This window comes from Cupressus sempervirens, chromosome 8 (assembly GCF_028749045.1).
Source record: "Cupressus sempervirens isolate cs-2001-9-10 chromosome 8, ASM2874904v1, whole genome shotgun sequence".
Lineage (NCBI taxonomy): Eukaryota > Viridiplantae > Streptophyta > Pinopsida > Cupressales > Cupressaceae > Cupressus > Cupressus sempervirens.
The window spans coordinates 612,334,694-612,361,968 of NC_143125.1; the positions used below are offsets into that span (position 1 = coordinate 612,334,694).

Consider the following 27,275-nt stretch of genomic DNA (forward strand, 5'->3'; position numbering starts at 1 on the left):
ACATACTACAATCTTACTTGTTTTTCTTGAACTTGCTCTCTCAATTAGTGATACTTGATAGATATGTGTTCTGGTTTTGCATGCATCACAGTTCATTGATATGTTAATGCACTAGTATTGTCACAATAGATAGTAACAAGTTTTGTGACTTCCTCTTGCATACCTTCCAACAATTACTTGATCCACATAATGTTTGAACAATTATTTGCAGCAGCTGCATGCTCAACTTCAACAATAGACTGAGAGATACAACTTTGGTTCTTACTTATCCATGTTACCAATCTTTCTCCTAAAATGAAAGCTCTGCCACTAGTACCCTTTATGTCATCCCATTTCCTGCCCAATCACCATCAGTATAGACTCTTAGCTCACAATCTCCTTTCTTGTACCATAATCCATATTCTTTAGTTACTTTCAAACATCTGAATATTCTCTTTACTGCAGTCATGTGTCTCCTTAGGATTGGCTGAAAATCTTGCTAGTATTCAAACTGTATGTGCAATATCAGGTCTACTATGAACTACATATTGCAACTTTCCAATCATAGATCTGTACATTCTCATTCACTTTTGTCAAGTTGTCCTCCCTAAACAATTTACACCAATGACCATAGGGGTGCCAACTAACCTTGACTCATCCATGCCAAATGTTTTCAGCGTCTCCATGATGTATTTGGACTGAGTAACATATATTCCTCATTTTGCTTGATGAACTCACCATAGACTTTCATATTCTTTACTCATCTGATCAGCAAATGACTTAAACAACAATTCATTTCCTCCAAATAAAATGTCATCAACAAATATTTATGCCATCAATACCTTATTTTCAGATTCACTCTTCAAGTATAGGCTACTTGTCACTAGTTCTATTACATCCAATTCTGATTAAATAGGAATACAATCCTTCATACCATGCTCTCAGTGCTTGCTCTAATCCATACAAAGCTTTATGTAGTTTACATACCAAGTGTTTCTGTTTTGATTCCACAAATCCTTCAGGTTGATCAATGTAGACCTCTTCCTCCAAAATTCTATTTAGAAATGCAAACTTGACATTCATTTATTAGACCTTGAATCTTTTGCATGCAGCATATGCTACTAGTGTTCTCACTCCTTCCAATCTTGCAACAGGTGCAAAGATTTCTCCATAGTCAAATCCTTCTTCTTGTGCATAAACTTTACATACATATCTGAACTTGTTTCTTACAACTTCTCCTATCTCATTGAACTTGTTTCTGAAAATCCACTCTATTCCAATCACATTCTTATCTCTGGATCTCGATACCAATGTCTATGCGTTATTCTTCTCAATTTGATCTATATCTTCATTCATTAAATTGATCCAAACTTAATTCTCAAGTGCATCTTTCACAGTTTTAGGCTCAAATTTAGAAATCAAACATGTATTATCTCTCAACTCACTTCTAGTCATGACTCCAGCACTTTATCTCCAATAATCTGATTTTGTAAATGGTGTCTTATAACATACTTTGCTAAAAGAGGCTGGGTTCTGCAACTCCAACATTATTAGCACTATGTTGGGGATCGGAATTCTACTCGGGGTGCCCTACCTGTGGCTCATGTACTTCACGTTGTCGCTTGGGTTCTCTATGTTGTGGCTCGGTTTGGTGCTCGGGTAAGTGTCAAATGCTCCTTCTTTAACATATACAAATCTATTGTGATATGCAGGTTCTTTCTTGCTCTTCTCATTGTTCTTAGTTGCAAACTCATCAATTCTCACATTTGCACTTTCAACCATAGTGTTAGTTACTTTATTCCAACATTTATATGCTTTACTCCTAGCAAAGTAACCTAGGAATATCTCTTCATCTCCTTTTGAATCAAACTTTCTATCTCTAATATCCTTATGAATATAACACCACCTACTTCCAAAGATTTTGAAATAATTTACATTCGGTGTGTGTCCATACCAAGGTTCATAGGGTGTCTTGTTTGTACCTTTCTTCAACTGAACTCAGTTAAGGGTGTAAACAATAGTGCTTATAGCTTCTCTCTGAAACATTTGTGCAACTCCTTTCTCAATCAACAATGTTCTAGCACAATCAACAATGGATGTGTTCCTTCTCTCTGCAATACCATTTTGTTGTTGTTTTCTAGGTCCAGATACATGCATTTTAATTCCACGCTCAATACAAATGTTAGTAAATTCATCAGACATGAATTCACCACTTCTATCAAATCTTAAACATTTTTAACAACTTACTAGTTTCCTTCATCCTTATCTTTAAAACTTCTCGAACAATCTTTATTTTCATAAAATGCCAGCCTCAAATCAATTCTCCTCTGAACTGTTCTTCTTTCCCTTGCTCAATTAAGACTACAATTTGCTCGGTCAACACTACACTTGGTTAACACCGTTTTTTCTCTGTTAATACTTATTTTCCTTCACTTCCATAACATGCGCTCCACGACGACTGTAATAGCTTGGTGACTACTGAGTTCTTCATTCACTGACCAAACTGACTAGCTCGGTACAACTTACTATCTTTGTCTCCTCCCCTCATCACTTCATAACTTGCGTTTACATGATCTCAAGTTTCAACATTTAATCAAATCATGTAAAACAATCAAATCAACATTATATTGTCAAAGTCTAATTCATCAAGTACCCATTGAAATCCATACACTTATCAACACTTTCTTCATCATTATACTTTCTGCAAATCCTCTTCATCAATCAAATGATATGTTACTCTACTGAATTAGCATAATGTGTTACCAATCAGGCTTGACATCAATGACAACATAACAACTGATATGACTCTTCTACAAACATTATCAACATTATAAGTTGGGGCTAACAGTATTTTCCCTTTACCGAGGAATATGTGCCCTAGTTCCCACAGCTCCTCACTGGTGAAATATAATTTTTTCCTTAGGAATTCCTATTTGGCAGCTTCATCCAACAAAGGCTTCTTCGATAGGAGATTCTTGTCATTGTCCCTCGAAAACAACGGCAATGCAGAGTAAATAACCTCTAGAAGATGTGGATGATGATACCATACTCCACACCTTTATTATAGCCTCCACAAGGGTAGTGGGACTAAAACTCTATCCAACACCTCAGTGGTTCTACCAATCCATCCATGAATAATAACATATGTGACCTAGGTCCTACAGCTCCTTTCGGAAATGTCTTTAACCAGTACAAAGAGTTTCTGGAATTCAATGATGTAATGATCAACCAATTTTGTTTGCCTTAACTATGTCAGTTCCTTAAGATTGATTTCTAGATCTTTGCCATCAACATGATCTATCAACCTTTCTGTAAATCAGCGTAAGTGCTTACTTGGTCATGTCCAAGAGTAATCATGCCATGATGTCACCATTCATGTGTCACTCACTCCAGATAGAGTGTGGCAAATTTAACTGCTTCCTCCTCTGGCATTGGGTTGAGTTGGATTGTTACATCCCAATTTTTGACCTAGCTTGAAATATAGACGTTGAAGTTCACATGAAGTCAATTGGTAATTTAATTTGATATAATCTGGCGAAATGGTAAGATAGTTAGTCGTTATGATTTCAAGTGAAGATGACATGCTAGTTATTCACTAATCGCGAATTCATGGAATTAAGACGGAAGGTTAACTAATATGATTATTTACAATTTATAATTTAGTTACAGAGAAATTCCTTGCAGGGAGCTTGTCGAAGGGGTGGAAGCATTGTCAGAAAAGAATTAGGCCGGGCATTGGACAGACAGGTAGAGGACCAAGCGATTTGTAACAGGACTCATCTCTAGAACTGCATGAGTTGTTAATAATTAATTAAATTTAATTAATTAAGTTTAACTATAAAATGTATTCTTAAAAGATTTTAAGAATCTTTCGTTGTATTATTTTTAATAATAATTTATACATGTGTATTTGAATATATAAAAATATTTTGGCATCTTTATATGTTAATAAATTAATAGAGTGATGTTTTAAAACGTACTTATAAGATTTTAATAAATTTTCGAATTACAATTATATTTATAAAACTTTTTCACCCCTTGTTCCAACGTTTCATATTTTCCAATCGATGGGAATTTCAATCGCATTTCAATCTTGTAACGGCAGAAGCTGAAGAGCCATTCTTTATCTTTTTATATGCTTGCCTTGTCGTTTTCAGAGATCACCACTTTATACCGTCTGTTCTTGGCTCCGCCATAGTCTTAGAACCTCAGTATTTTGCAACCCGAGTTATCTATTAGCCTTGTATTCTGTTATACCCGACTCAAATCCTTATTCTGCAAATACGTTTAACCTCTACTAAGTTTTGTCGCCCATTTTGCAAAACGTTATCACCTGCCACATTAATTCTACTTAGCGCGATATCATACCACTGAGCTCACACAGAAATCATTCTTGCGCATCACTAAGCAGGGGATACAGCGAGTATTTTGAAGAGATCACAAAGCAGGGCACAGTAATCCGTAGTCTAGTAAGGATGTGCTATTTCGTTTTTAAATTCTTTCACTCATGTTTTTCTTTGTCTTATCTAGGTCGGGTTGATACAAAATGAAAGAGTTGAGTGCACAGAATAGAGTTTGTTGTTACCTTGAGCTCAGCATAATAGAAAATGCCAACAGAGCTTGTTACATGATTACCAATAAGGTAGTTGATGCTTTGTAATAACCCCAATAGGTTATAACTTCTTCAAACACCAAAAATCTTTATACTTCAATTGTTTGACATTCCGTCAAACACTTTGCAAGCAAGCTTTAATACCACTATAATGGCCCTTCTCAAATCTGCTCTCAAAAAATGCTGATGAAAGCTCAAGGAATTTCATCAAACAAATCACATGCAAGGGACGTATGACTGATATAGTTTTTCAGCTGGCTTTAAATGACATTTTTTCAATTTGCATCAATGAAATTCTTATGCTAGAAGACTCCAAATAGACTACACAATGGCCTAACATGAGTGTGCTACTAATTTTGACAATATCCAGTGCATATATTATGATCTAAGCATGAGAAAAGAACACCTAGAGCCAACTGGCATTTTTGCAAACAGTTGGTATGCAAACTATCTAGCTGATAAATAATGAGATTGAATTGCTTAAATGACACCAGCAACTATTATCTTTTTGATTGCAATCAAATTTCTAATACAATGATCATGAAATATGGCCAAGACTTTGGCATTTACATGGATTACCAAAATGACAATGCTAGTATAATGCACACTTACGGCTGAAACTTATAATACCCTAAAAAACAATATTAACAAGGGAACCTGGTTGTAGATGGCTATAATAATTTTCCTTCAATGCTGCCCCTTCTGCTTTACTTTTTCGAACTGCTTTTTCGGTTCCGCTTTTTCCGCTTGCTTTTTCGATTTCGGTTTTTCCGCCTACTTTTTCAGTTCCGCTTTTTCCGCTTGCTTTTTCGATTCCGCTTTTTCCGCCTGCTTTTTCGGTTCCGCTTTTTCGGACTGCTTTTTCGTTTCTGCTTTTTCGGATTGCTACCCTGTTGAATCTCAAGACCATATCTTTCAATGGCGTCAAGATTTTCAGCTTGAAGGGATTTCGTCCTTCAAACTATTGAGACATAACCTCCAGAAAATTCTCCAATTTCTTTGATATTTCCAACCATGCTTAAAAGAAGCTCTTTCCATTTCTTTTATAGTGTTCTCACAAGAGCTCCGTCTTTCGTTTTCTCAATGTGGGATAAAACATAACTCCTTTTATGTAACTTATGTCTCCAATGTGTTATAAAATAAAGGAGACTCTTTTAATTTAAATATTTCTCACAAACTATAGTCTATGCATTAATAAAGTTAAATATTTAAATTTAACTTTATAAAATAGCTTTATCAATGCATAACAAATCTTATCAATGATAAACAAGTCTTCTTGTCGATTTTAAACAATTACCATCGACATACCGCTGCCCCTGGATGTCCGCCCATGTCCAAGATGACTTACTATAAATAGTAAGTATGCCCAAAGTTGCTTCAAAACCCCTCAGAAAGACCTGCAACTGAAACTATCTAGGCCAAATGGCCTCTAAGCCTCTTTAATGTCCTGGTTAGCCTACGGGACCGTGGGGAAATAGGCTAACGACAACATCATGCTATGAATGCTAAAAAGGGGACATTACATGCTTATGATAGAGCCGATAATGGAAGAAATAAAACTTATGTTCTCATCTTATTTGTTTGATATTATTGATTGCCATCACTTAATTCAAAAATGCTTTTGAATGTAAAACTATACCTTTATCATACGATGTCTTAAATCTGTAGATTGTGTCATGAAATGTTCTATCACCAACAAACAAAAACAGTAATAATGATCAACTCAGAACACCAAGGAAATTCTGAGAATGTAAAGTCTTAATTTTATGAATAGGTATAAGATGTAACGGATCAGGCACCGAGGAGACACCAATCTAAAGATCTGTTGATGGTTAGCGAATGCAATGGGTTGTTCTTTTCTAGTTTGCAAGTTGGATATAATATGAGTTCATCTGCTATATCTGTGTGTATTGAGAGTTTGTTTTTCAAGGATATAGATATTAAAAATTGGTTGAAGATTTAAGCATAGGAGGCAAGTAAGAATGTTGCCGAATTTAGAATGGCCAATCGTGTTTTTCTTTCTAATGCAATTGTTGAATCAAGAATGTGTCAATGTGTCTCTTTTTCATTAATACAATTGTAGACTGAATTGAGATGGTCAGTAAAAGAATCCTTGTTCTTGGAAAAACTGTCTTAAACCATAAATGTTTCTTTATTCATAAGAGAGTATTAAACATGTATAAAAGATATGGTTATTCAGTTCAGAATGTATTACAAACATTCATACCCTGCAAGAGTGAATTTATTGATATTAAACAAGCAACTGGAAATCACGGGCTTGGAGCCCTGATGAGGTTGAGGGGGCGTGAGGAAAGATTCATCAACAATAAGAATCAGTAATATCAGTTATGACATTTCAATACATATCATTAATAATAGCTCATGCATATTCCTGATATGATGATCTCCTGCTGCCAAGTCATATGGCGTGTTATATATCATGATGCCCAGTGAATGGTAAGATGTTCCCTGTCAATTCCGGGTAGGGAGGGCCTTTCTCGTTAAGAGATCGTGCCGGGATATATATATTGTGGTTCGAGGCTGGGTGGTAAAGCCCCTGGCAATGTTTCACCTCTCTCAAGATATCAGATATGAGTCAAACAGAGATAAGCCATGAAATCAATTGTCTATCGAAAACAGGTATTATCATTTTTCTTTATGAGAAGGTAAGATTTAAATTGAGGTATTTCATTGTTATCATCATTTTACTTCATATAAATGAATATTGAATATAAGTAATTATCTAATTTTGAGAAATTGTCACAGATAAGCAATCGGAAGGAAAAGAAATTTGAAGCCCTAATTGATTGTGCGACAGCTGGAACCTTAATTGATATGGTGGTATTGGAAGCCTAAACTGAATCCGTGGTATCGGAAACCCTAGTTGAATCCGTGGTTGCGGAAGCCCTAAATTGAATCCATCGTCGCGGAAACCCTAGATAAATCCGTTGTCGCGGAAGCCCTAAATTGAATCCGTGGTCGCGAAAGCCCTAAGTGGTAAAGCAGTACCTAAAGTCCTAAATAAACCGATGGTAATTGATGCCCTAATTGGTAAGATGATATGTGATGCCCTAATTTAAGTTATAATGGTTTTTAGTAATATTCATCAAATGATTTTTTGAGATAGCAGTCGATTTGAGAAATTGCTATAGTATATTTGTGGACTAACCCGAGTGGTTGCAAAAGCATACTTAGATGAATTTCAGTCTCATTTTTTCCGAGGTATGTGATTTCAATTTCTGAAGTAATTTCATTAAAAAGTATTTCAAGTATTTAGTTAAGCAATTTTGTTTAACTGACTTTAACGGTAATCTTCTTCACATGAACATGAATAATGTAACTGCCTTCTTATGAAGTCGAAGTTAAAACTGTATTCTATGCTTATGATAGATGTTAAAATTAGACCCGGGGAAACCGGTTGGTACATGGATGTAGGTATTGGCCTTCATTACTTTACTTAATTTCCATTTGAGATCATCATTGAAATACCCTCGATTTTTACCCCAAAACATCACATTCTTAACTTTGTGTAATCTTTGTAGGATATATCCCCTTCCAAGTTTGCATTCTTTCAATTGTTCTTAAACTTCCTCAAAGGTTGGTTCCCTTCCTCTGTGCAGCACCTCTATTCATGGAGGGAAAGTTCGCATGGAGGGTCGCAAGCATTTCAGATGAGGATTTGCATTTCTTGAAATTGAATCATGGTTGTGACCATTTTGTTCACTAGATATTTTACTTTCAGCCAATTTCCACAGAGCTTCTTCCATCTGTCCCTGAAATGCCATGAGTTTAGCGGGAGTGGGTTCTTGAGAATCTCCCATTCCATCAACTAAGTGGGATCTCCTTTATTTCTAGCTATATACCTTTATTTATTGTCCACGGGCTGGCAAGATCACTGGCTCTAATACCACTATAATGTTCCCTTCATGGATGGTTAAAGAGAATATTGTCTCAAGATGTCAAAGGTCAGGAATTCTAGCGTCCTACGGTGGAGATAGCAGGCATACAAAAAGATGACTCTGAGTGTGAGGTGAGAAGGGGTCGTATAGTATAGGTTGAGTCCGTACGGTAGGGGTTGATAGTTGACGTAGGGTGGCAAGGGAATGAGAAGTTGTATGGTAGGGAGGTCGTGTGTAGGAGCCAGAGATTTTTGGTGTCCATACGGGTGGATAGGATGAAGGCAAATAGCATATGGGAAATGAGTGTACAGATGAATAGGAGAAGTAGAAGGCTTACAATATGGGCAAGTGGAGGGAAAGCAAGACAGGTCATATGGGGAGTAGTGGTGTACCTACGGTGGGGAAGAGAATGGGATGGTGGTGTAGTATGTACCTTGCAATTCGTACGGAGGAGAAGATGTTATGGGCATAAGGAGTTAAAGTTGTACAAGGCAGATTAATTGAGTGGTGTGTTTATGGTGTATGGTAGCGAATGAGGTGTTCATACACACTGTGTTAGTATGGAAGGAATGTGTACAGTTTGTGAAATGAGTATTACAGAATAAACACATGGACCCAAAATTACCTTCGAATTTCCAAATTAAGGAAACACTGAACAATAAATATGCACAAAACACCAATTTCTAGCTGAACAGAGATTATAGTTGCAAATAATGATTGTGTTCCAATTTGCCTAATCCAAACAAGTAATACAAAGAACGGAATAGGATGAGGCTAGAATCCCACCGAAACCGGATTAGCCCAATAGAGAAGATTTTTCACTTCCAAATAGCGAACAATAGCGAACCCCCAACAAGAATTCGCAGTAAAGAGAAATCATCCAAAATCACACACCAAAACAACTCAACCTCATGGACATATATACCCCATCAAGGGAGAAACTATGTGCTGACAGAAGATATGCTAAATCAATCGGCCCATAAACAAGTTTAAATATATTGCTTACTTTATGATGGGAACATTACACAATATTGTATCAAAATTTCAAACTAATTACGTATTGAATTAAGCTTGATAAACAAGGAGATACACACATAGAAACCCAAAACAAAAATCAGAATCTTAATCAAGTTCCTTATCTATGATGCTCTCCACTAAGTACCCAGTACTTCGGTACGTGTAAATGGTACTTGGGTATGTGGGTACGCATCCTAGCCCAGTGTGGGTACGCGTACCCATGCAAGCTTGATTTTTTCTAACATCACTCCTACATTTCATTTCCTTTTTATATCCTATTCATGAAGAAAGGCAATTTCCATGAGGGGCAACTTCTCCGAGAAGGAAAGTTTCTCAAGGGGGCGGCCCATTTTAAAATTAATAATTTCCAGCTACCTTAATAAAGGTAGTCTTCCCTTTCTAAAAAACACAATGATCTTAATAATTTCATTGGAATGGTGTATTCTGTCCTAAACAATAGTAACTGATTTGGGCATTCAAAACTGTTTTTGGCCATTAATTTATTGGCTGTAATTACTTGCCTTTGGCCTTCACACTTTTAATTCCCCGTCACTACAAAAAGGAGCAATTATCAAGGCATAAAATTTCATTCTTTGACAGCAGCAATATGGTGGCAGCAAATTCCTTTTTTGACATCAATGACAACATTTCCAACTGATTATAAGGTTAGAAGGTATGTTCTTGCTGTTCTTTTATGTTCTATTAAACAAGAACCAACTTATAGACAGCAGGAAGAAAGAATTCAAGAAGATTAGATCCGTTAAATGTTGTTGATGCACATATCTCTCAAGTTTCTATAAACAGCGTCAGACCCAAAAGATAGTAGCTGTTATCAGAATGAATTTAGAGGGTAGATACACAATCAAAGAAGTTTGTATTGTGAATTTTCATTGCAAGCTACAATTAATTTTCCAAATTCATTCATTTAACTATGTAGCTTTAGTTTGGTAGAAAGCTTTTCTTTACAATAATAACTCTATATATCTATGTCTATTTATTCAACAAAAATATGATTTCCTCTTATGAATAATAGCCACATTTGTATAAGCAAATAATTCAACAAAAATATGATTTCCTCTTATGATCATGGTTCAAGAAAATTACTTGTAACTCATTGCACAAAATAGTAATGAATAAGTTCGACACATCAAAAGGTGATCTTTCTATCAGATGTCACAGACAGAAAATCATTTCTCTGGACACCTTTAGACAAATTATGAGTTCTATCCAAGATTATCAAGAAAGATACAGGATGATTTGGACACAAAAATGAAGAAAATAATTGTTTTCTACTCTAAGATCCTTCTATGAAAGAAAGCAATTTTGTTTCCCAAGAATAAGCAAGTTGTTGGTCTATAAATCTGTCCACTAAACCAATCCATGCATATGAAAGATTTCATCTTGGCCAATCCTGTGACATAAATAATATGATTGGTAGCTTTAGCACATCCATACATTTGAATTGGAAATAATAATCAATTAAGAACATTTACATTACATACCTTCCTGCAGAATCCGACTTCACAGTAGTAAGAATTCCTTGCCAACTAGCTGCCAAAACATTCTATGGAAAGTAAAGGGAAAACCTTTAGTTTCTAAACAGTGGAGTAAAGGAAAAAAACTTTAGTTTCTAGACAGTGGCAAACCGGGAAAATGGAATTCAACTCAAAGAAATTACTCTATGCAAAAATGAAAGATTTCCAAAAAATATTACATTACATAAACTTGATAAACCCCAAAGAAAATAAGTGCACTTATTTACACTTGTATAAGATACATTGATTATTGAATAAAGTCATAAAATCATTTATCAACCATACACAATTTTGTCTTATGGCAAATAAATCAGGTTATTCTTTACAAATCTATTACAGTAAATACAACTATCCAAAAGTGAAGGAACTTCTAGAAAAAGCATCTGAAGAACATTTGTAATTTTGAAATTTAGTAACCGTAAGTTGCAAAATATGGTTGACAGTAGATAGCTACTTGTGCTCTGAGGTGTCAATGTGAGTTTTGGTCCATTACAACATGCAGAATTAAACACTCAATATCTCAAGGTGAAACTCTAAATATCCAATTCTCTCTTGAATAAGGATGCTCCTATGCTAAACAATGTACATAGATTGCATGATCAAATGAGACAACCCCAAGGTTCCTTCCTATTGTGGACTTTCAATCACTTATAATGATATGATATTTTGGTTATCACAAAGGGATTTACATTGTTGAATTAATGGACATCTACTTGACTTTAAATTCTTCAATCACTTCCAGCTAAACCACTGCAAAGAGATAAAAGTTATCTAACTCTAAGAATTTAAGAAAATGTTGGTGATGGGGTGAGCCTCTACCCAATCCTTGTTTCTTCGTGTCAACTAGGCATATGTCATGTCCCTATTTTAAGATAGAATTTCAATAATAATTAGATAATACGATAATATTAATTGAATAATGATAATAAAGTCATACTAAAATTAATATTAAAAAATAAAAATAAGAGATTATAATTAAATATATATAATCTATTATCGATGAAATAATATCTAGTATAATATTTCAAAAAATTAGATGATAATAAACTTACAATGAATAAATAATTAAATAAATTTAAATACAAGAGAGATTATTGTAGAAAATATGTTACCTTTCTAAATAGGATTTAATAATAAATGATAATAAACACAAAGTAAATAAGTAAATAAATAATATAATATAAATTAACTAAATCTAAGGAAAATTTAAGAGATAAAAAAAAGAGACATGACTCCTTTAAATTAAGGTATACAAGGAAGGGGAGTTTATTTTAAAGGAGAATTCAGACTTCAAGTCACTTGCAGCGCTCAGTCAAACCCTGACGCCAATACAACCCTTTCATTCCAGATTGATAGCAATCATCTATGATATCAAATTAAAATTGATCCTCGGTTATTATCAGCATTCACTCTTCCCAGTCAATCAGATATTTACTAACAGTTAGATATCTGCCATAATATTTATAAGGATCTTAGTGAAAGGATCAAAGAAAAAGAATATATATTTCAGTAAGTCTAATAAACTTAACACCTCCATCATAACTATTAAATTCAACAAACTTGTTCATGTCTCCATTCATATGTTGAGAACATCCACTATCTATAATCAAATCAGATTTTTTCTTTTCAACATGTGATACTAAGGCTTTTTCTTCTCTTGCTTCTTCTTTCTCAAGACTTTCTTCCTTAATAGCAACAAATCTTATCTCATCTTCATCATCATTATCATCTTAAAATCAAGTTCATCATCCTCAATAACAAAGAAGCAATCCTTTGGAAGTCTAGACTTGTAAGACTTCCTGGGCTTATTCCTTTTTTTCTCTCTTAGAACATTTAGATTAATAATGACCAAGTTCTTTACATGTCCAACAAACAAGAATTTTGTTACCTTTAGGTTCCATCTTCATAAGCAATGCGAGTCCTTCATAAATCTTCTTGTTTTACTGTCAAATCTCTGGCATAATCTCTAATTTTATTCAAACTCCTCATAAGTGTAGGTCTAGCTCTCTGTACACCGAAAGAAGCCTTAACTCTAGGTAATACTTCATTCTATTTCATCCATAACTCAGATGCCTGCAACTTTCCAAGAAGAGATTCTCTAGAGAAGTTAGGAGTGCTAGAAATAACTTCAATCATTTGTGTCTTCTAAGAATCTTCCACACAATCTCATCTTTTGTCTTAGATCCACCATAAATTCTAATCCCTGCAACAATCTCAGATATCCTACTAAAGTATCCTCTTATAATTTCATCCTCCTGCATTTTAGAACTTTGAATCATACATATCCAACTCTATATTCTAAACTCCTTTGCATATTCATCACCTTCAAACTTATTTAGGAATTTTAGCCAAATTTCATGTGCAAGCTTTAAGGATTTTACCTCTGCATATTCGGATTCTGGAAGAGCTGACAATAGTGCTTCTTTAGCAAGCAAATTTGCACGAATAGATCTTTATCTCCATCTACTACATCCTTCTCCTTGAGTGTAACCAGCCAAAATTTTGGACCCATGCACATCAAGTGAGTCTTCATCTTTTCCTTCTATCAATATTCACTCCATCAAACTTTGGACTTTCTTACCTGAAATAAGAAGTCACCATAGATCTCCTTGAGCTGTTAAACTTTTCCTTCAAGGACCTGATGCTCTAATACCAATTGTTAGAAAGTGAAGTCAACCAAGATATCTGTGAGGAGGGGATTAGTTATGTACTTAAAACAACTTTTAAAAACTTTATGAAATCTGAAACGTATAATCAAAAGATGTAACAACCATAGAAAGATAACCATGCACAATATCATCATATTTGTTAACAAGGGAAACCCTTGATCAGAGGGAAAACCCCAATGGGAATGATGCCCACAAGATGATGTACTAATATAAAAGATCCTTGTGAAAGGATGGACCCTTTTAGGAGCCAATGAAATACAAGCAGTACATATGAGTCACTGTTCGGAGAATTTGAATCCCTATCAAGAGATTCCAGCCCTATTAAAGACATGAAAGGAAGACAACTGAACCCACTATTCAAATTGCTTCAACATTGTCTTCACTAAACAATCTTCGAGATAACATATCCAAGTGCATGAACTAACTAAACAACAACTCCTTTTCCAATACAGTCCCTTTGAAGTTCACAGTACATACTCAACATCAATCTCTACTCTAATCTTAGCCAAATTCGCATTCAATCAACAATAACATATGATCTCATTGATGATTACAATCAAGAAAACAAACTTTCCTTTACACCACGTCCTAAAACAAGCATTGAGTCAACCTTGAGGTTTTCTCAATTTTACAATAAATAGTATAGGACCTCATTAAGATACTGCATTTACATGTTGCATTACAAATAACACTTCCCATAATGATGTTGACAATAGTCAGCCTCCTAGGAACAACACGTTGAACAATCTACACAAATCTTCACAGAATGAACATCTGATTCTGCCACATTAACCAAAACATCCTAAACATGTCTTCTACCACAATCCAAGCCCGATAAACGATTGTCAGCCTCACCAAAAAGATACAGCACAATTACAGGTACTCACTACCAGAAACTTACTCATAAAAAAGTCTCCACAAAAAATTTTGTAACTCATGCAAATCTGCATATCTCTTTCTACGAACATAGACACAACATCTGAATGCATTCCTGAATTCTCCTCCAAGTGTGTAGAACATAACTCTCTGACCACGAACTTCGTCGAACGAATCTTCCTGCACAACTTTGTTTGAACTATCCAAAACATTGATATGTTGACATCAATGACAAAAACAATCATGAATGCAACACATAAGCACTCAAACATCTTTGTGACATACTGACAATTTCCCCCATATAGCTACATCAAGCATTCATGTGTAAACAACCTTAACCACCTTTTAGAGTTGCCTTGTTTCTCATGTTAAATATATGCCAAGAGGTAGTTTATTATATCTCTTTTGTTATCTTGTTATATTTTCTCATTTTGATACAATTCTTCTTCTTTTTTCTTATTCAATACTAATCTATAAATCTTGTTTTATTTGTTATCTACATCCTTCTAAAAAGTCACAACCCATCATAATAACAATCCTTTCAAAAGTCGCAACACTTCATGATTACAACCCTTTCAAAGAGTCGCAACAGTTCATAATTACAATACTTTCAAAGAGTCGCAACCATTCATAATTACAACCATTTCGAAGAGTCGCAACATTTCATGATTACAACCCTTTCAAAGAGTCACAACACTTCATAATTAAAGTCACAACCATTCATAATTACAATGTAAAGTTCTCATTATAAAATAAATCATTAATCGAACTTTTGTTAATGGGCCGATTGATTTAATATATCTTGGACCCATTTTCGTTTTGTTTCCGTAGTTTGTGTCGTTGTCAGCTATCTTTGTACACCCTCGGAAAGTTTTCTTCGACAAGTATTAAGCGCGGCTTGTAGGTAGTCTTTGGGTATGCAACTTAGATTATTTTCTCTGTACTACGAATTCCTGTTGGGGAATCTCTATTGTCTGCCATTTCGGAAGTGAAAGATCTTCCCTACTTGGTTATTTCCGGTTTCGGTGGGATTCAACTCTCAACCTATTCTATCGCCTATATTACTTCGCTCAGATCTAGCAAATCAAAGCATCATCTTTTCGGCATATATTGATTAAAGGTTGTTTGTATTCAAATCTCCATTATTGTTTGGATTTATTTCATAAATTTGGATCTATAAGTTTTGGTTATAGGACTTGGTTCTCGAATCCGCACATCATCTGTCACCATGGCTTAGCACAAATTATTGTACATCAGCACTTTCACCATTTTGTACGGCCATCTCCTTGTCTTCGCCGTACGGCAGTCATTCTGCTCACCCCCAGTAACAGTATGGTCCTCTCTAGCAACTGTACGGCCCTCTCCAGTAACCCTACAGCTCTCTCTAGCAATCATACAGCCCTCTCTAGCCACCGTACGGCTCACTCCTTCCAACTATATGGCCCTATACTGTACGTCTAGCCCACACCCCCTCTACCATACAGCTCACACTCCCTTGGCACTCACTATACAACCATCACCCAACTGCATTCAATACGGCCTCTGGAGCTCAGCATACGGACTTCCCATACGCCGTACAACCTCTGTCTCACCCCTCCCAACTTGGCATGGCACATGTACGAACCTTCCTGCATTGTACAAACATTTAAAATTTTGCTTCCCTCGGTTTGAAAACTGAATTGCAAATTGATCAAATCCTCACATAGGGGAATGGGACATTTCATACAACCTATTCAAAGAGTCGCATTCTTTCATCATTACTACCCTTTTGAAAAAGTCAATTTGTTGGTTTCCTTCTCATTCTTTTCCTCTTCCATTAATCCCTCTTTTTCTCCTATCTTCTTCTCTTCTTCCTTTTCTCTTTAAAATGACCTCCCCTCCTTTTATATCTAAATTTCAAGGAGTCGCATCTCTTTATTACATATCTCTTGACTTTTCATTAAACTTAGTTATTTAATATTAGTCTACATAATATTATTTATTTACTTATTTATTTTGTGCTTGTTACCATATAAAATAAAATACTATCTAGAAAGGTAACATACTTCCTACAAATATTCTCTCTTGTATTTATTTTTATTGATTTATTCATTTATTTTAATTTTATTATTCTATTGATAATAGAATATAAAAGTTTTTTTTTTTTTTTTTTTTTTTAATATAAACTTATTATAATTATTTATTTAATAATATTATATTATCTAATTATTATTGAAATTCTATCTTAAAATGGGGACATGACAATCTGCCCTCCCTCATATTGCTTGTCCTCAAGCAATTAGATAATTTCTTGCAATGATTTGAAAGATGCACATCTTTCAATCCAAGTTCTTTAGTTGTCATTGATATGATTGAACCTCTTCCAATCTTTATAGGCTTTCCGCATTAATATTTTATATGAATTATTTTCCTGTATCCTCTTTTACCCTGTAAGATGGCAAGATTATGCTCTGATACCATTGTAATGTCCCCACTACTAGGGTTAGCAAGAAAGGAGTAAAGCCTACAAAGTAAATATTAGAAATAAAAAATTACAAGTCTAGCTATATATTCTACCCTCTATCCTAGCCCCAACCTTAAAGACATCTTAAGATTGGGTTTCCTAACCCTTAGTTATTCCACTGTCTTCTCGAGAGTGCACCCCTTAAGGTTCTTCTTGGACAAGGCATCCTCTATCTAAGGTCAATCTCATGCATATGTTGACATGATCAGATATTCTGGCACATGGGGATTATACTAGTCCTAGTCATGTTAGTCAAAATAGAGATTACAACAATCTCACATACCAACATTATAGGGACTATACCAATCTCTATGATGTCAGTCAAATGGAGATTGCCGTAATCTCTCATAACAATACAATCTCATCTAACCATTCACATGGGGTTGTATTAATCTCGCACTGGCATGATAGCCATTCATACGAGGTTGTACTAACCTCCCGCGCTGGCACTATGAAGATCCATTTATCTCATCTTAGCCATTCATATAGAGATGACCTCAAGCCCTACACTAGCACATAGCCATTTATATAGAGATGAGCAAAGTCCCAACACTCGCACTATGAGAGTTTTAATTTATTACTTCTCATATTCAATTAATGAATATTACATTAAATAATTATTAAATATCACTATGTGAATTTCTATTATTAAATATACATAAACCTTTAAATATCATTTTGAATGAATATATATTTCAAATGGAATTACATAAATAAACACACACACACGTGTAGAAAACTTTAAATATACAACCTACCTTATAGACCTACCTTTATGATGCCTTAACCAACTTTTATTATTCTCTTTCTTCTCACGTTAAATATATGTCAAGACGTATGTGATTATATCTATTTTGTTACCTTGTTATATTTTCTCCTTTTGATACAATTCTTCCTTTTTCTTATTCAATACTAATTAATAAATCAAGTTTTATTTGCCATCTACCTCTTTCCAAAAAGTCACAACCCTTCATAATGACAATCCTCTCGTAGAGTCACAACACTTCATAATTACAACCCTTTTGAAGAGTCACAACACTCCATAACTATAATATTTTCAAAGAGTCACAACCATTTACAATTACAACCCTTTTAAAGAGTCACATCCTTTCATCATTAGAACCCTTTGAAAAAGTCAAATTTTTGTTTTGTTCTCATTCTTTTCCTCTTCCAATAATCCCTCTTCTACTCATATCTTCTCTTCTTCTTCCTTTCTCTTTAAGATGAACTCTCCTCCCTTTTATATCTTAATTTTAAAAAGTTGCATCTCTTTATGACATATCTCTTTACTTTTGATTAGCTTTAGTGTGATGTCCCCAAATTTAATGTAATAATTTAATTACTTAAATGGTCCTAGACATTAATTAAATAATAAAAGGTCTTTAATTAATTATCTTAATTGATAACTATGGGGCCTAAATTAATAAAATAATTAATATTGTAGACCTGTTGTAAATCTCTAAATGCTTCTTGCAGACCTTTATAAGGAGATGTCTAGGTATTGTAATGGTCATGGATTGGATTTGACTTTGCTTTGTATTTCCAAAGGCTGGAGATTCAGGAACTTGTTCCCAGTTTCAAAGGTGGGAGATCCTCCCTATTTTGTGATTGCGGCTTCAATGGTGCAAGGCCACCTTATTTTGTCATTCAAGGTATCACTCAGATATTTCACCCTATGCCAGATTTGTTAATCGTCGTCATTTGGTGACTGCCTTGTATCTGCTTGGATCTTGTCTGAAATATGTAATCAAGTACTATCATCATTTGTAAATTAATGTATTTGTGTCGTGGAAGTTTGGCAATTATATCTAGAGTCTATTTACTATGGATCTTCTAGATTGTGTCGTGGCAAATATCTTTGTTGGCATATGTTTGTTCTATTTGACATCCAGTTAATATCTTAAAGCACATTTTTTTGGCATCTAGTTGTACGACTAGCATACCCTAAAGGTGAATCCACTTACCTCATCCCCACCAAATCAAACACACCAAATCATCGTATGGCAATACTACTCCTTACCTCTGTACGACATCCTCCTTTGCATAACACATCCACTCTCCCCTCCATTGTACAACCGTATGAAACCAAGTTGCCTTCCCTCATCATACGGACATAACACTCACCGTACAGATATACAAGCTTGTACAACACTCTTGGTTGCCACTGTACAGTTCAGACAAACCATCATACGACACCATTCCAAGCTCGAATTGTATGCCCTTGGCATATTTTGTTGAAATATAGCATCAGTCGGATCTGATCAAGGAAATATTCATATATATATATATATATATATATATATATATATATAGATCAAATCCTGATCAGACCCAATAAACTACACGATAATTCATTGCCTTGCCCAGATTGGGCATCTATCCATGTGCTTAGTCTGATCAAAGATTTCCAATGCTTCATATCTGCGACCATATGAATGGTGATCATTATTTTTGTATCAATATAGATATTGCTCTGAGATCGGGTCTGCATATTGTGCGCTCAGAAATGATTACTATGGAGAGTTATATTGCTCTGAGGTTATCAGGCTCTTAACCATAATTGTATTGTGTTATCAAGCATCATGTGTCATATGCCATGTAGAGTAATGTCTCTACATAGAAATGACTTCAGCTTTTCATATTTATATTGACTTGATTAATTGAGAGAAAGCATCAATACAATCCATGTTATTGTCTCAAGCATCTGCTATTTTAATATAAGTGTATCACATTACCATCAACGATCTTCTGTTTATATATATCAGTATTATAGACTGCAGTCTTGCACAACACCATCTAGTGAAAGAGCATTAATAATCTGCACAATCATCTCAGAAATATATCAATCACTATCTTACCCAAGCAAGGTCAGATTGTCAAACAAATATCTGAGAATAAGTAAATAAGAATACTCTACCTAAAGATCTCACATTCCTTAATACAGTATTAGAGCCAAGTTGGTAGAGCAAGCATTTAAAACCGACAATGATAATTCTCTTATTGATCACTAACATCATTTGAACATATCAATCATGGTGAATAATATTACAGTTAATGATAGACTAAAAGGCGCTTGTAATTTTGTCTCATGGAAAATTTGAATCATAGCAATACTTCAAGAACTCAAATTGGAATCATTTATAGAAGAAAAATAATAAAATGCTTGTAGATGAAACAAAAAAGAAAACATGTAAAAGGCGTAACAATAAAACTAAGAAAAGCATCATTGATGGAGTTAAAGATCATATTCTTCCATCAATAGCAAAATTAATTACCGCTTATGAGATGTTCAAAACAATTCAAGATACTTTTGAAATAAACAATGCCAGCAGATTTCTTACATTAAAACAGCAACTCATCAATATCAAAATGGATAAAGGACATATAATCTCATCATATTTCTCAAAAATAACTGAGTTAAGGGACAACTCTCCACCATTGGAAATAATGTAGACGATGTGGAACTATCTCCAATAGCCCTTAGAGGACTACCATTATCATGGGAATCTTTAATCCAATGCATTAGTCGTCCCTTTATACCCAAATTTGATCAACTCAAAAATGATTGCACTCGAGAAGAGTCACGGTTAATCTCAAGAGGTATCATCTCCAATAAGGAGGAAGAGATTCAAGCATTACATGCAAAATCAAATAATAAGAAGGGTAAATTCAAAAGGAAGAGAGGAAAGAAAAATACAAACTATAAGAGACCTATCCAAAGTTCAATGTTACAAATGTGACAAATTTGGACATACTCACATGTATGGTCTAGAAAGAAAGAAAAATCTGATCAAGATAGTTGAAGTCAAAGAAGGGGAAAACTCATTGTCCTTCCTTGCCTTATCAAGTGAGTTGAACATTAATAGAAACACTTGGATTGTGGACAGTGGAGCCTCTTGGCATATCACCGGATTTAGAGATCATTTTGAAAAACTTGAGGGACATTCAACCGAAGAAATAACTATAGGAGACAACTCCACTTATCCTGTGAAAGGAATTGGGGCATACTCAGTACATCTAAATTTCGGAGTTGACTTGCACTTAAGACGTCCTATTTGTTCCTAGAATCAAAAATCAAGGATATCGGATTACTTTTCAAGAAAATAAAGTTTTGCGCTGGTCAAAAAATTCAAACAATAAAAATGCTATTCCTATTGGAGTTGGAGAAGGGAGCCTATACAAACTTTGTAATTCCCCAAATCTAGCCCTAAACCATGAAATTGGGAAAAAAATGAGATTTGATATAGAAGACTAGGGGACTTAGATTTCCGAGCTTTACCTTCCATAGACAAATTTTGTATAAGGCTTACCTAACTATAAACCTGAACATGAAGGAATATGTAAAGGATGTGCATTAGGAAAGAACCCTAAAACTCCTTTTCATCATAGTGAACATAAATCAAAGAGCATTCTTGAACTCATTCATACTAACCTATGTAGACCCATGTGGATAATCTTACTACATCATATTTGTGGATGATTATTCTAGAAAAACCTAGATATATTTCCTTAAACTAAAAGGGTCAAATGAGCTTTTGTCCAAATTCAAAAAATTCAAAGCCTTAGTTAAAAATCAAACTGGTAAGAAGATCAAAAAGATCTGATAATGGAGGAGAATATATCTCTGAGAATTTTAAAGAATTCTACATATCTGTTGGAATTAAGAGGGAGTAACTCTACCGAATAATCCTTAACAGAATGCAGTAGCAGAAAGGAAGAATAGAGCTATTATTGAAGAAGCTAAGGCTATGATGCATGATCAAAATATGCATATAATATTCTAGGCCAAAGTATCCAATACAGTTGTATATATTCAAAACAGATGCCCTCGTGCAATTCTAGAAAACATAACGCCTAAAGAAGTCTTCTCAGGGAACAAACTTGATCTAAGTCACTTACGAATTTTCAGCTGTCCTATATATATTCATATTCCTAAGGAGAAAAGAACTAAACTAGAGCCCTCAGGAAAGAAAGGCACATTTGTCGGCTATGGTGATTCTTCCAAAGCCTACAAAGTATATGTGCCAGGGGCAAGGACAATTGAAATCAGTAGAGATGTCAAGTTTGATGAAGACATTGCATACAAAACTTCTAAAGATATAGAACCTAATGATGATCCCATTTCTAAGGATAATGAAAACACTATGCGAGGGAGAATTGTATAGAAGATAATGGACCCACAACACCTAATCCTAAGGATAACTCACTCGATAAGAAAAAGCCCTTATGGGCAAGAAAAATGATAGAAGAAAACAATGTGACCACTGATAATATCCTTAGAGAAACCAAGAAGACTAGAAATCATTCATGTTATGTTACTCACAAAAATGAGTCCTCAAATTTTGAACCTTCTAATGTTGAAGAAGCCCTAAAATCTCAAGCCTAGAAGGATCACATGATTGAGGAATGTCAACCTATATTGAAAAATGATGTGTGGGATATTGTACCAAGACCCAAAGATAAATCAGTTGTTTCCTCAAGATGGTTTTTCAAAATAAAATAGGCACATAACGACAACATTGAAAAATACAAGGTCAGGTTTCATAAAAGGAAGGAATTGATTATGATGAAAAATTTGCTCTTGTTGCTCAATACACATCTGTCAAAACCATAATTAGAATAGTTGCATACAAAGGTTGGAAGGTACATCAAATGGATGTAAAGATAGCATTCCTGAACGAAGTCATTAATTAAGAAGTATACCTAGAACAAACATAAGGGTTTGTTATTCATGACAAGTAGTCACTGTTAGCATGAATGTTGATGGTATTCCTTTGGGGGAGTATCCTAAGCATTGGAGAGCATGTGGTAGTATTAACATAATGCATTCATGATTGTGTTTGTCACTGATGTCAACATAGCAGCAATTTTGTGAAGAATGGTAGAGTAGTAGACAGAGATCAAGGTCTTACAGACAGACGTTTGAACATCAAATTACGCTAAGTTAATGACGTGTTCCCCATAGTGTCCTGATAACGAGGTTGAGTGCACCTAAACTAAGTTGAAGAGATATGGAAGCTATCTGTGACTTACAAAGAGTAGTGCAGAGACAAAGTACCTGTAAAGCAGTTTTTGATGATTATGATTTATCTCTTTATTGAGATAGAATCAAGATACGTAAAGTCATACAGTGGTAGAAGACAATCTAATGATGACATATGTAAGTATGCAAGCTCTGAAGTCGCAAGTGTGAGAAGTTGCATAGACTGTGAGCTGACAGTGTTATTGTAATTATGAAATAATTAATTATCTTATTATAATTAATTGGGAAAGCCTCAAGGCCGACTCAAGGAATTATTTTCAAGATAGGGTATAAAGGGAAGATGATTTCCTTGTTTGAAGCATGTATCAAGTGCGAAGTATTGAAGGAAGTGCGAACAAAAGCCAAGTATTTGGTAAATGCAAGTAAGCAATCCAAGGGATTATTGGATGTGAAGTTTGTGATCTGGTATCGAGATCAGAAGAAGCAAAAGTTCAATTGATAGGACAAAGAAAGAGGAAGGAGTGGTATGGTTCAATTCTATTATTCTGCAAGGAAAAGTATAGAGATCATTTGGATAGTGGTTTCATTAGTCTTCCACTTGAAGCTGTTTGGACAGCAGGTTCATTTGCCTTCTACAACTCCTAACAGGGTTGGAATCTCCTAATAGGGATTCAAAGTCTCCTAACAAGGACTAATATGTACTAAATGTTTTCATAGACTCCTAACAAGGTCCATCCTCTAACAAGGAATATTTATATTACTACATCATCTTGTAGGTACCATCACCATTGGGGTTTTCCCTCTGATCAAGAGTTTCCCTAGTTAACATATCTGGTGTTATTGTGCATGAGTATCTTGTTGTGGTTTCTAATTATATTGCTCATATGGTTAAGATTTAATAAGGTTGATAATTGTGATAATAGTTGGATAATTGATTCACCCCCCCCCCCCGTTACATTGGTGGACTATATATTCTAACAGTCACATGTGTGCAAACTGAAGAAAGCTCTATATGGCCTTAAACAAGCCCCCAGGGCATGCTATGAGAGAATAACTATCTTGTCAAACTAGGGTACTCAAGAAATGAAGTAGATCCTAACATATGATTCAAGAGATCAAAGGAGGATATGCTAATACTAGTTCTCTATGTTGATGATCTTCTGATAACAAGTGACGACCACCTTATTGTCAAATATAAGGAAGACCTTATATCTGAATTCAAGATTAAGGACTTAGGTCTTCTATATTACTTCTTGGGACAAGAAGTAAGACAAAAGGAAGAATATATTTTTCTAAACCAAGAGAAATATACTATTGACATATTGAACAGATTTGGTATGATGGTCTGCAAACTGTTGTCCCCACCTATGGAGACAAATCTTCCTAAACTCAAGAGTGAAGCGGATGACTCTAAGGCCATTAATCCTACATATTACAAAAAAATAATTGGGTCCCTAATGTACTTGGTGAACATACGTCCTGATATTTGTTATGCTACAAATGCACTAAATTAGTTTATGTGTGAAACTAAGAAGATTCATCTCATGGCAGCAAAGCACATTGTGAGGTACTTGCGAGGCACTCTTGGAGTTGGTCTAAAATATGACAAAGTTGAGTTATAGCTTCATGGATATTCATACTCTGATTGGGTTCGATGTTCTACTATTTGAAAGAGCACTATAGCATGTTGTTTTAGTCTTGGTTTTGCAATGATATCCTGGTTTAGTAAGAAGCAAACTTTTGTCGCTGTAAGTTCTATTGAAGCAAAGTACATAGTTGCATCCATGGGAGCTCATGAAGAAGTATGGTTAAGGAAGTTACTGGTTGGGCTATTTGCGAAGCCTCTAAAACCTACACTTATACATTGTGATAATCAAAGTTGTATCAAACATTCTGTGAATCCAGTTTCTTATAACAGATCTAAGCATACAGAGATACCCATCCACTACATCAAAGATATGGTAGACAAGGGTGTCATCAAGTTGGAATATATCAGCACTAAGGAACAATCTGCTGAAATATTCACTAAGCCTCTTGCAAAGTGGAAAGTGAAATACTTCAAAGCTAAACTTGGTATGACAAATTATAAATTGAAATTGTAACTCCTGAGATAAAATCTCAGTTTTCTTTGGGTAATATATATATATATATAGTTTTAAAGAGTTACTATTGTGCACATGTGTTTGGTTATGAAAGGTGACGATCTTTCATTATTTGAGATGTTAGGTCTCTATTGTAAGGTGACAACCTCAACAATAGATTGACTTGTTATCATAGACTTCATTAAATTGTTGTCCTAGAATGTGTCAGAAAGTGTGATAACAAAAGTATCATGGTTGACTCCATCAAATTTTGTCCCAGTGTGTCGGATACCATGATACTACTTGCATTATTATTTGTTAAATCCTTGACTTGTTGTCATATTAAGACTAAATTAAAATGTTGTCCCAGAATTATGCTGGAAATCATGATGATAAGAATCGTTATAAACTGAGTTAGTCCCAGAATGAGTCGGATATCATGATGCTTATTATGTTGTTTTGAGATCAAGGTTAATTGTCTGATTGACTATTTTATTGTCCTGGAAAGTGCCAGAATTCAGATAATTTTTAAAATACTCCTATTGATGAGTATATTGTTGGTGCAAATTGTTGGATTGATCAGATCCTTCCTCACTGAGGGGAAGTGTTGAAATATAGCATCAATATATAATCCTGATCAGACCCAATAAACTACATGATGATTCATTGCCTTGCCCAGATCGGGCATCTATCCGTGTGCTTGGTCTGATCAAAGATTTCCAACATTTCATATTTGCGACCATATGAATGGTGATCATTATTTTTGTATCAATATAGATATTGCTCTGAGATCGGGTCTGCATATTGTGCCCCCAAAAATGATTAATATGGAGAGTTATATTACTCTGAGGTTATCAGTCTCTTAACCATAATCATATTGTGTTATCAAGCATCATATCCACATAGGGACATGACCCTATGCGGCATATGCCGCGTAGGGTCATGTTGCTACATGGATATGACTTCTCCTTTTCATATTTATATTGATTTGATTAATTGAGAGAAAGTGTCAATACAATCCATGTTATTATCTCAAGCATCTGCGATTTCAATATGTGTATTACATTACCATCAACGATCTTCTGTTTATATATATATATATATATATATATATATATATATATATATATATATATATTATAGACTACAGTATTACACAGCACCATCTAGTGAAAGAGCAATGATAATCTGCACAATCATCTCAGAAATATATCAGTCACTATCTTACTCAAGCAAGGTCAGACTGTCAAACAAATATCTACGAATTAGTAAATAAGAATACTCTACCAAAAGATCTTACATTCCTTAACACATTTGGCTTGTCATTTCGTATGAACCCTGTCAATGTGCTCCTAAGGAAGGCTAGAAGCATATGAAGTAATGCGTCAAAAAGGATTACATTACAGTGGTATCGAAGTTGGTCATCTTGCCAGCCTGTTAGATATTGAAATCAAATTATGGCACCCAATGATGGTTTGAGTGAAATGTTGAGAGAGTTAAGAAGTTAAGAAAAACTCCACAAACGGACATAAGAAACACTCAACTTCTTGGTGGGCACAAGGTCATTGATGACAGCTTCAACTCCTAGGGTTGAGCAACAAGATTTGCAAACTCCCACTTTGGCCGAGTCACTAGAGCAAATCAAACAAGATTGGGTCATAGGTGAATGGGAAAAGGACATATCTGTAAATGATTATATAGAATTGCAAATGAAGTATTCGTCATCTAATCATCATGGTTTGAAGCGGGAGATTGATTAATGGGTACATGATGAAATCGTACAAACATCACAAGACATGGACAAGTAAAAGACTCTAATTCCCCTACAGATGGAGAACAACAAAAAATCTCAAGATAACCACAAGGATGATGATGGAGAAATGAGAGAAATTGTTAAAGTTAGGGAACATGAAAAAAGTGCAGATCTGAAACAAGAGGACAACCAAGGCAATGTTCAAGTGGACCCTCATTATATTGTCAGTGTGTGGAAGGAGAGCAAGGCTAAAAATCTTTCGGAGTGTATGGATGACGATTTGGAGTTCCATCAAGGGAATCATGAACCTAAAAGTGTAGGCATTATCGATGATCATCTGCGTGACCAATCGCTACCGTTATTTGACT

General features: G+C 34.7%; 1 protein-coding gene across 5 annotated transcripts in view; it reads right to left on the reverse strand.

Moving 5' to 3' along the window:
• Positions 1–27,275, reverse strand: part of LOC149543912 (uncharacterized) — a 274,899-nt gene that overhangs the window by 181,219 nt on the left and 66,405 nt on the right. For all 5 annotated transcript variants that reach the window (XM_089798556.1, XM_089798559.1, XM_089798560.1 and 2 more), the window contains exon 3: positions 11,010–11,071. In XM_089798556.1, the coding sequence (XP_089654682.1) occupies positions 11,010–11,071 (62 nt within the window). The remainder of the gene's footprint in view (positions 1–11,009; positions 11,072–27,275) is intronic.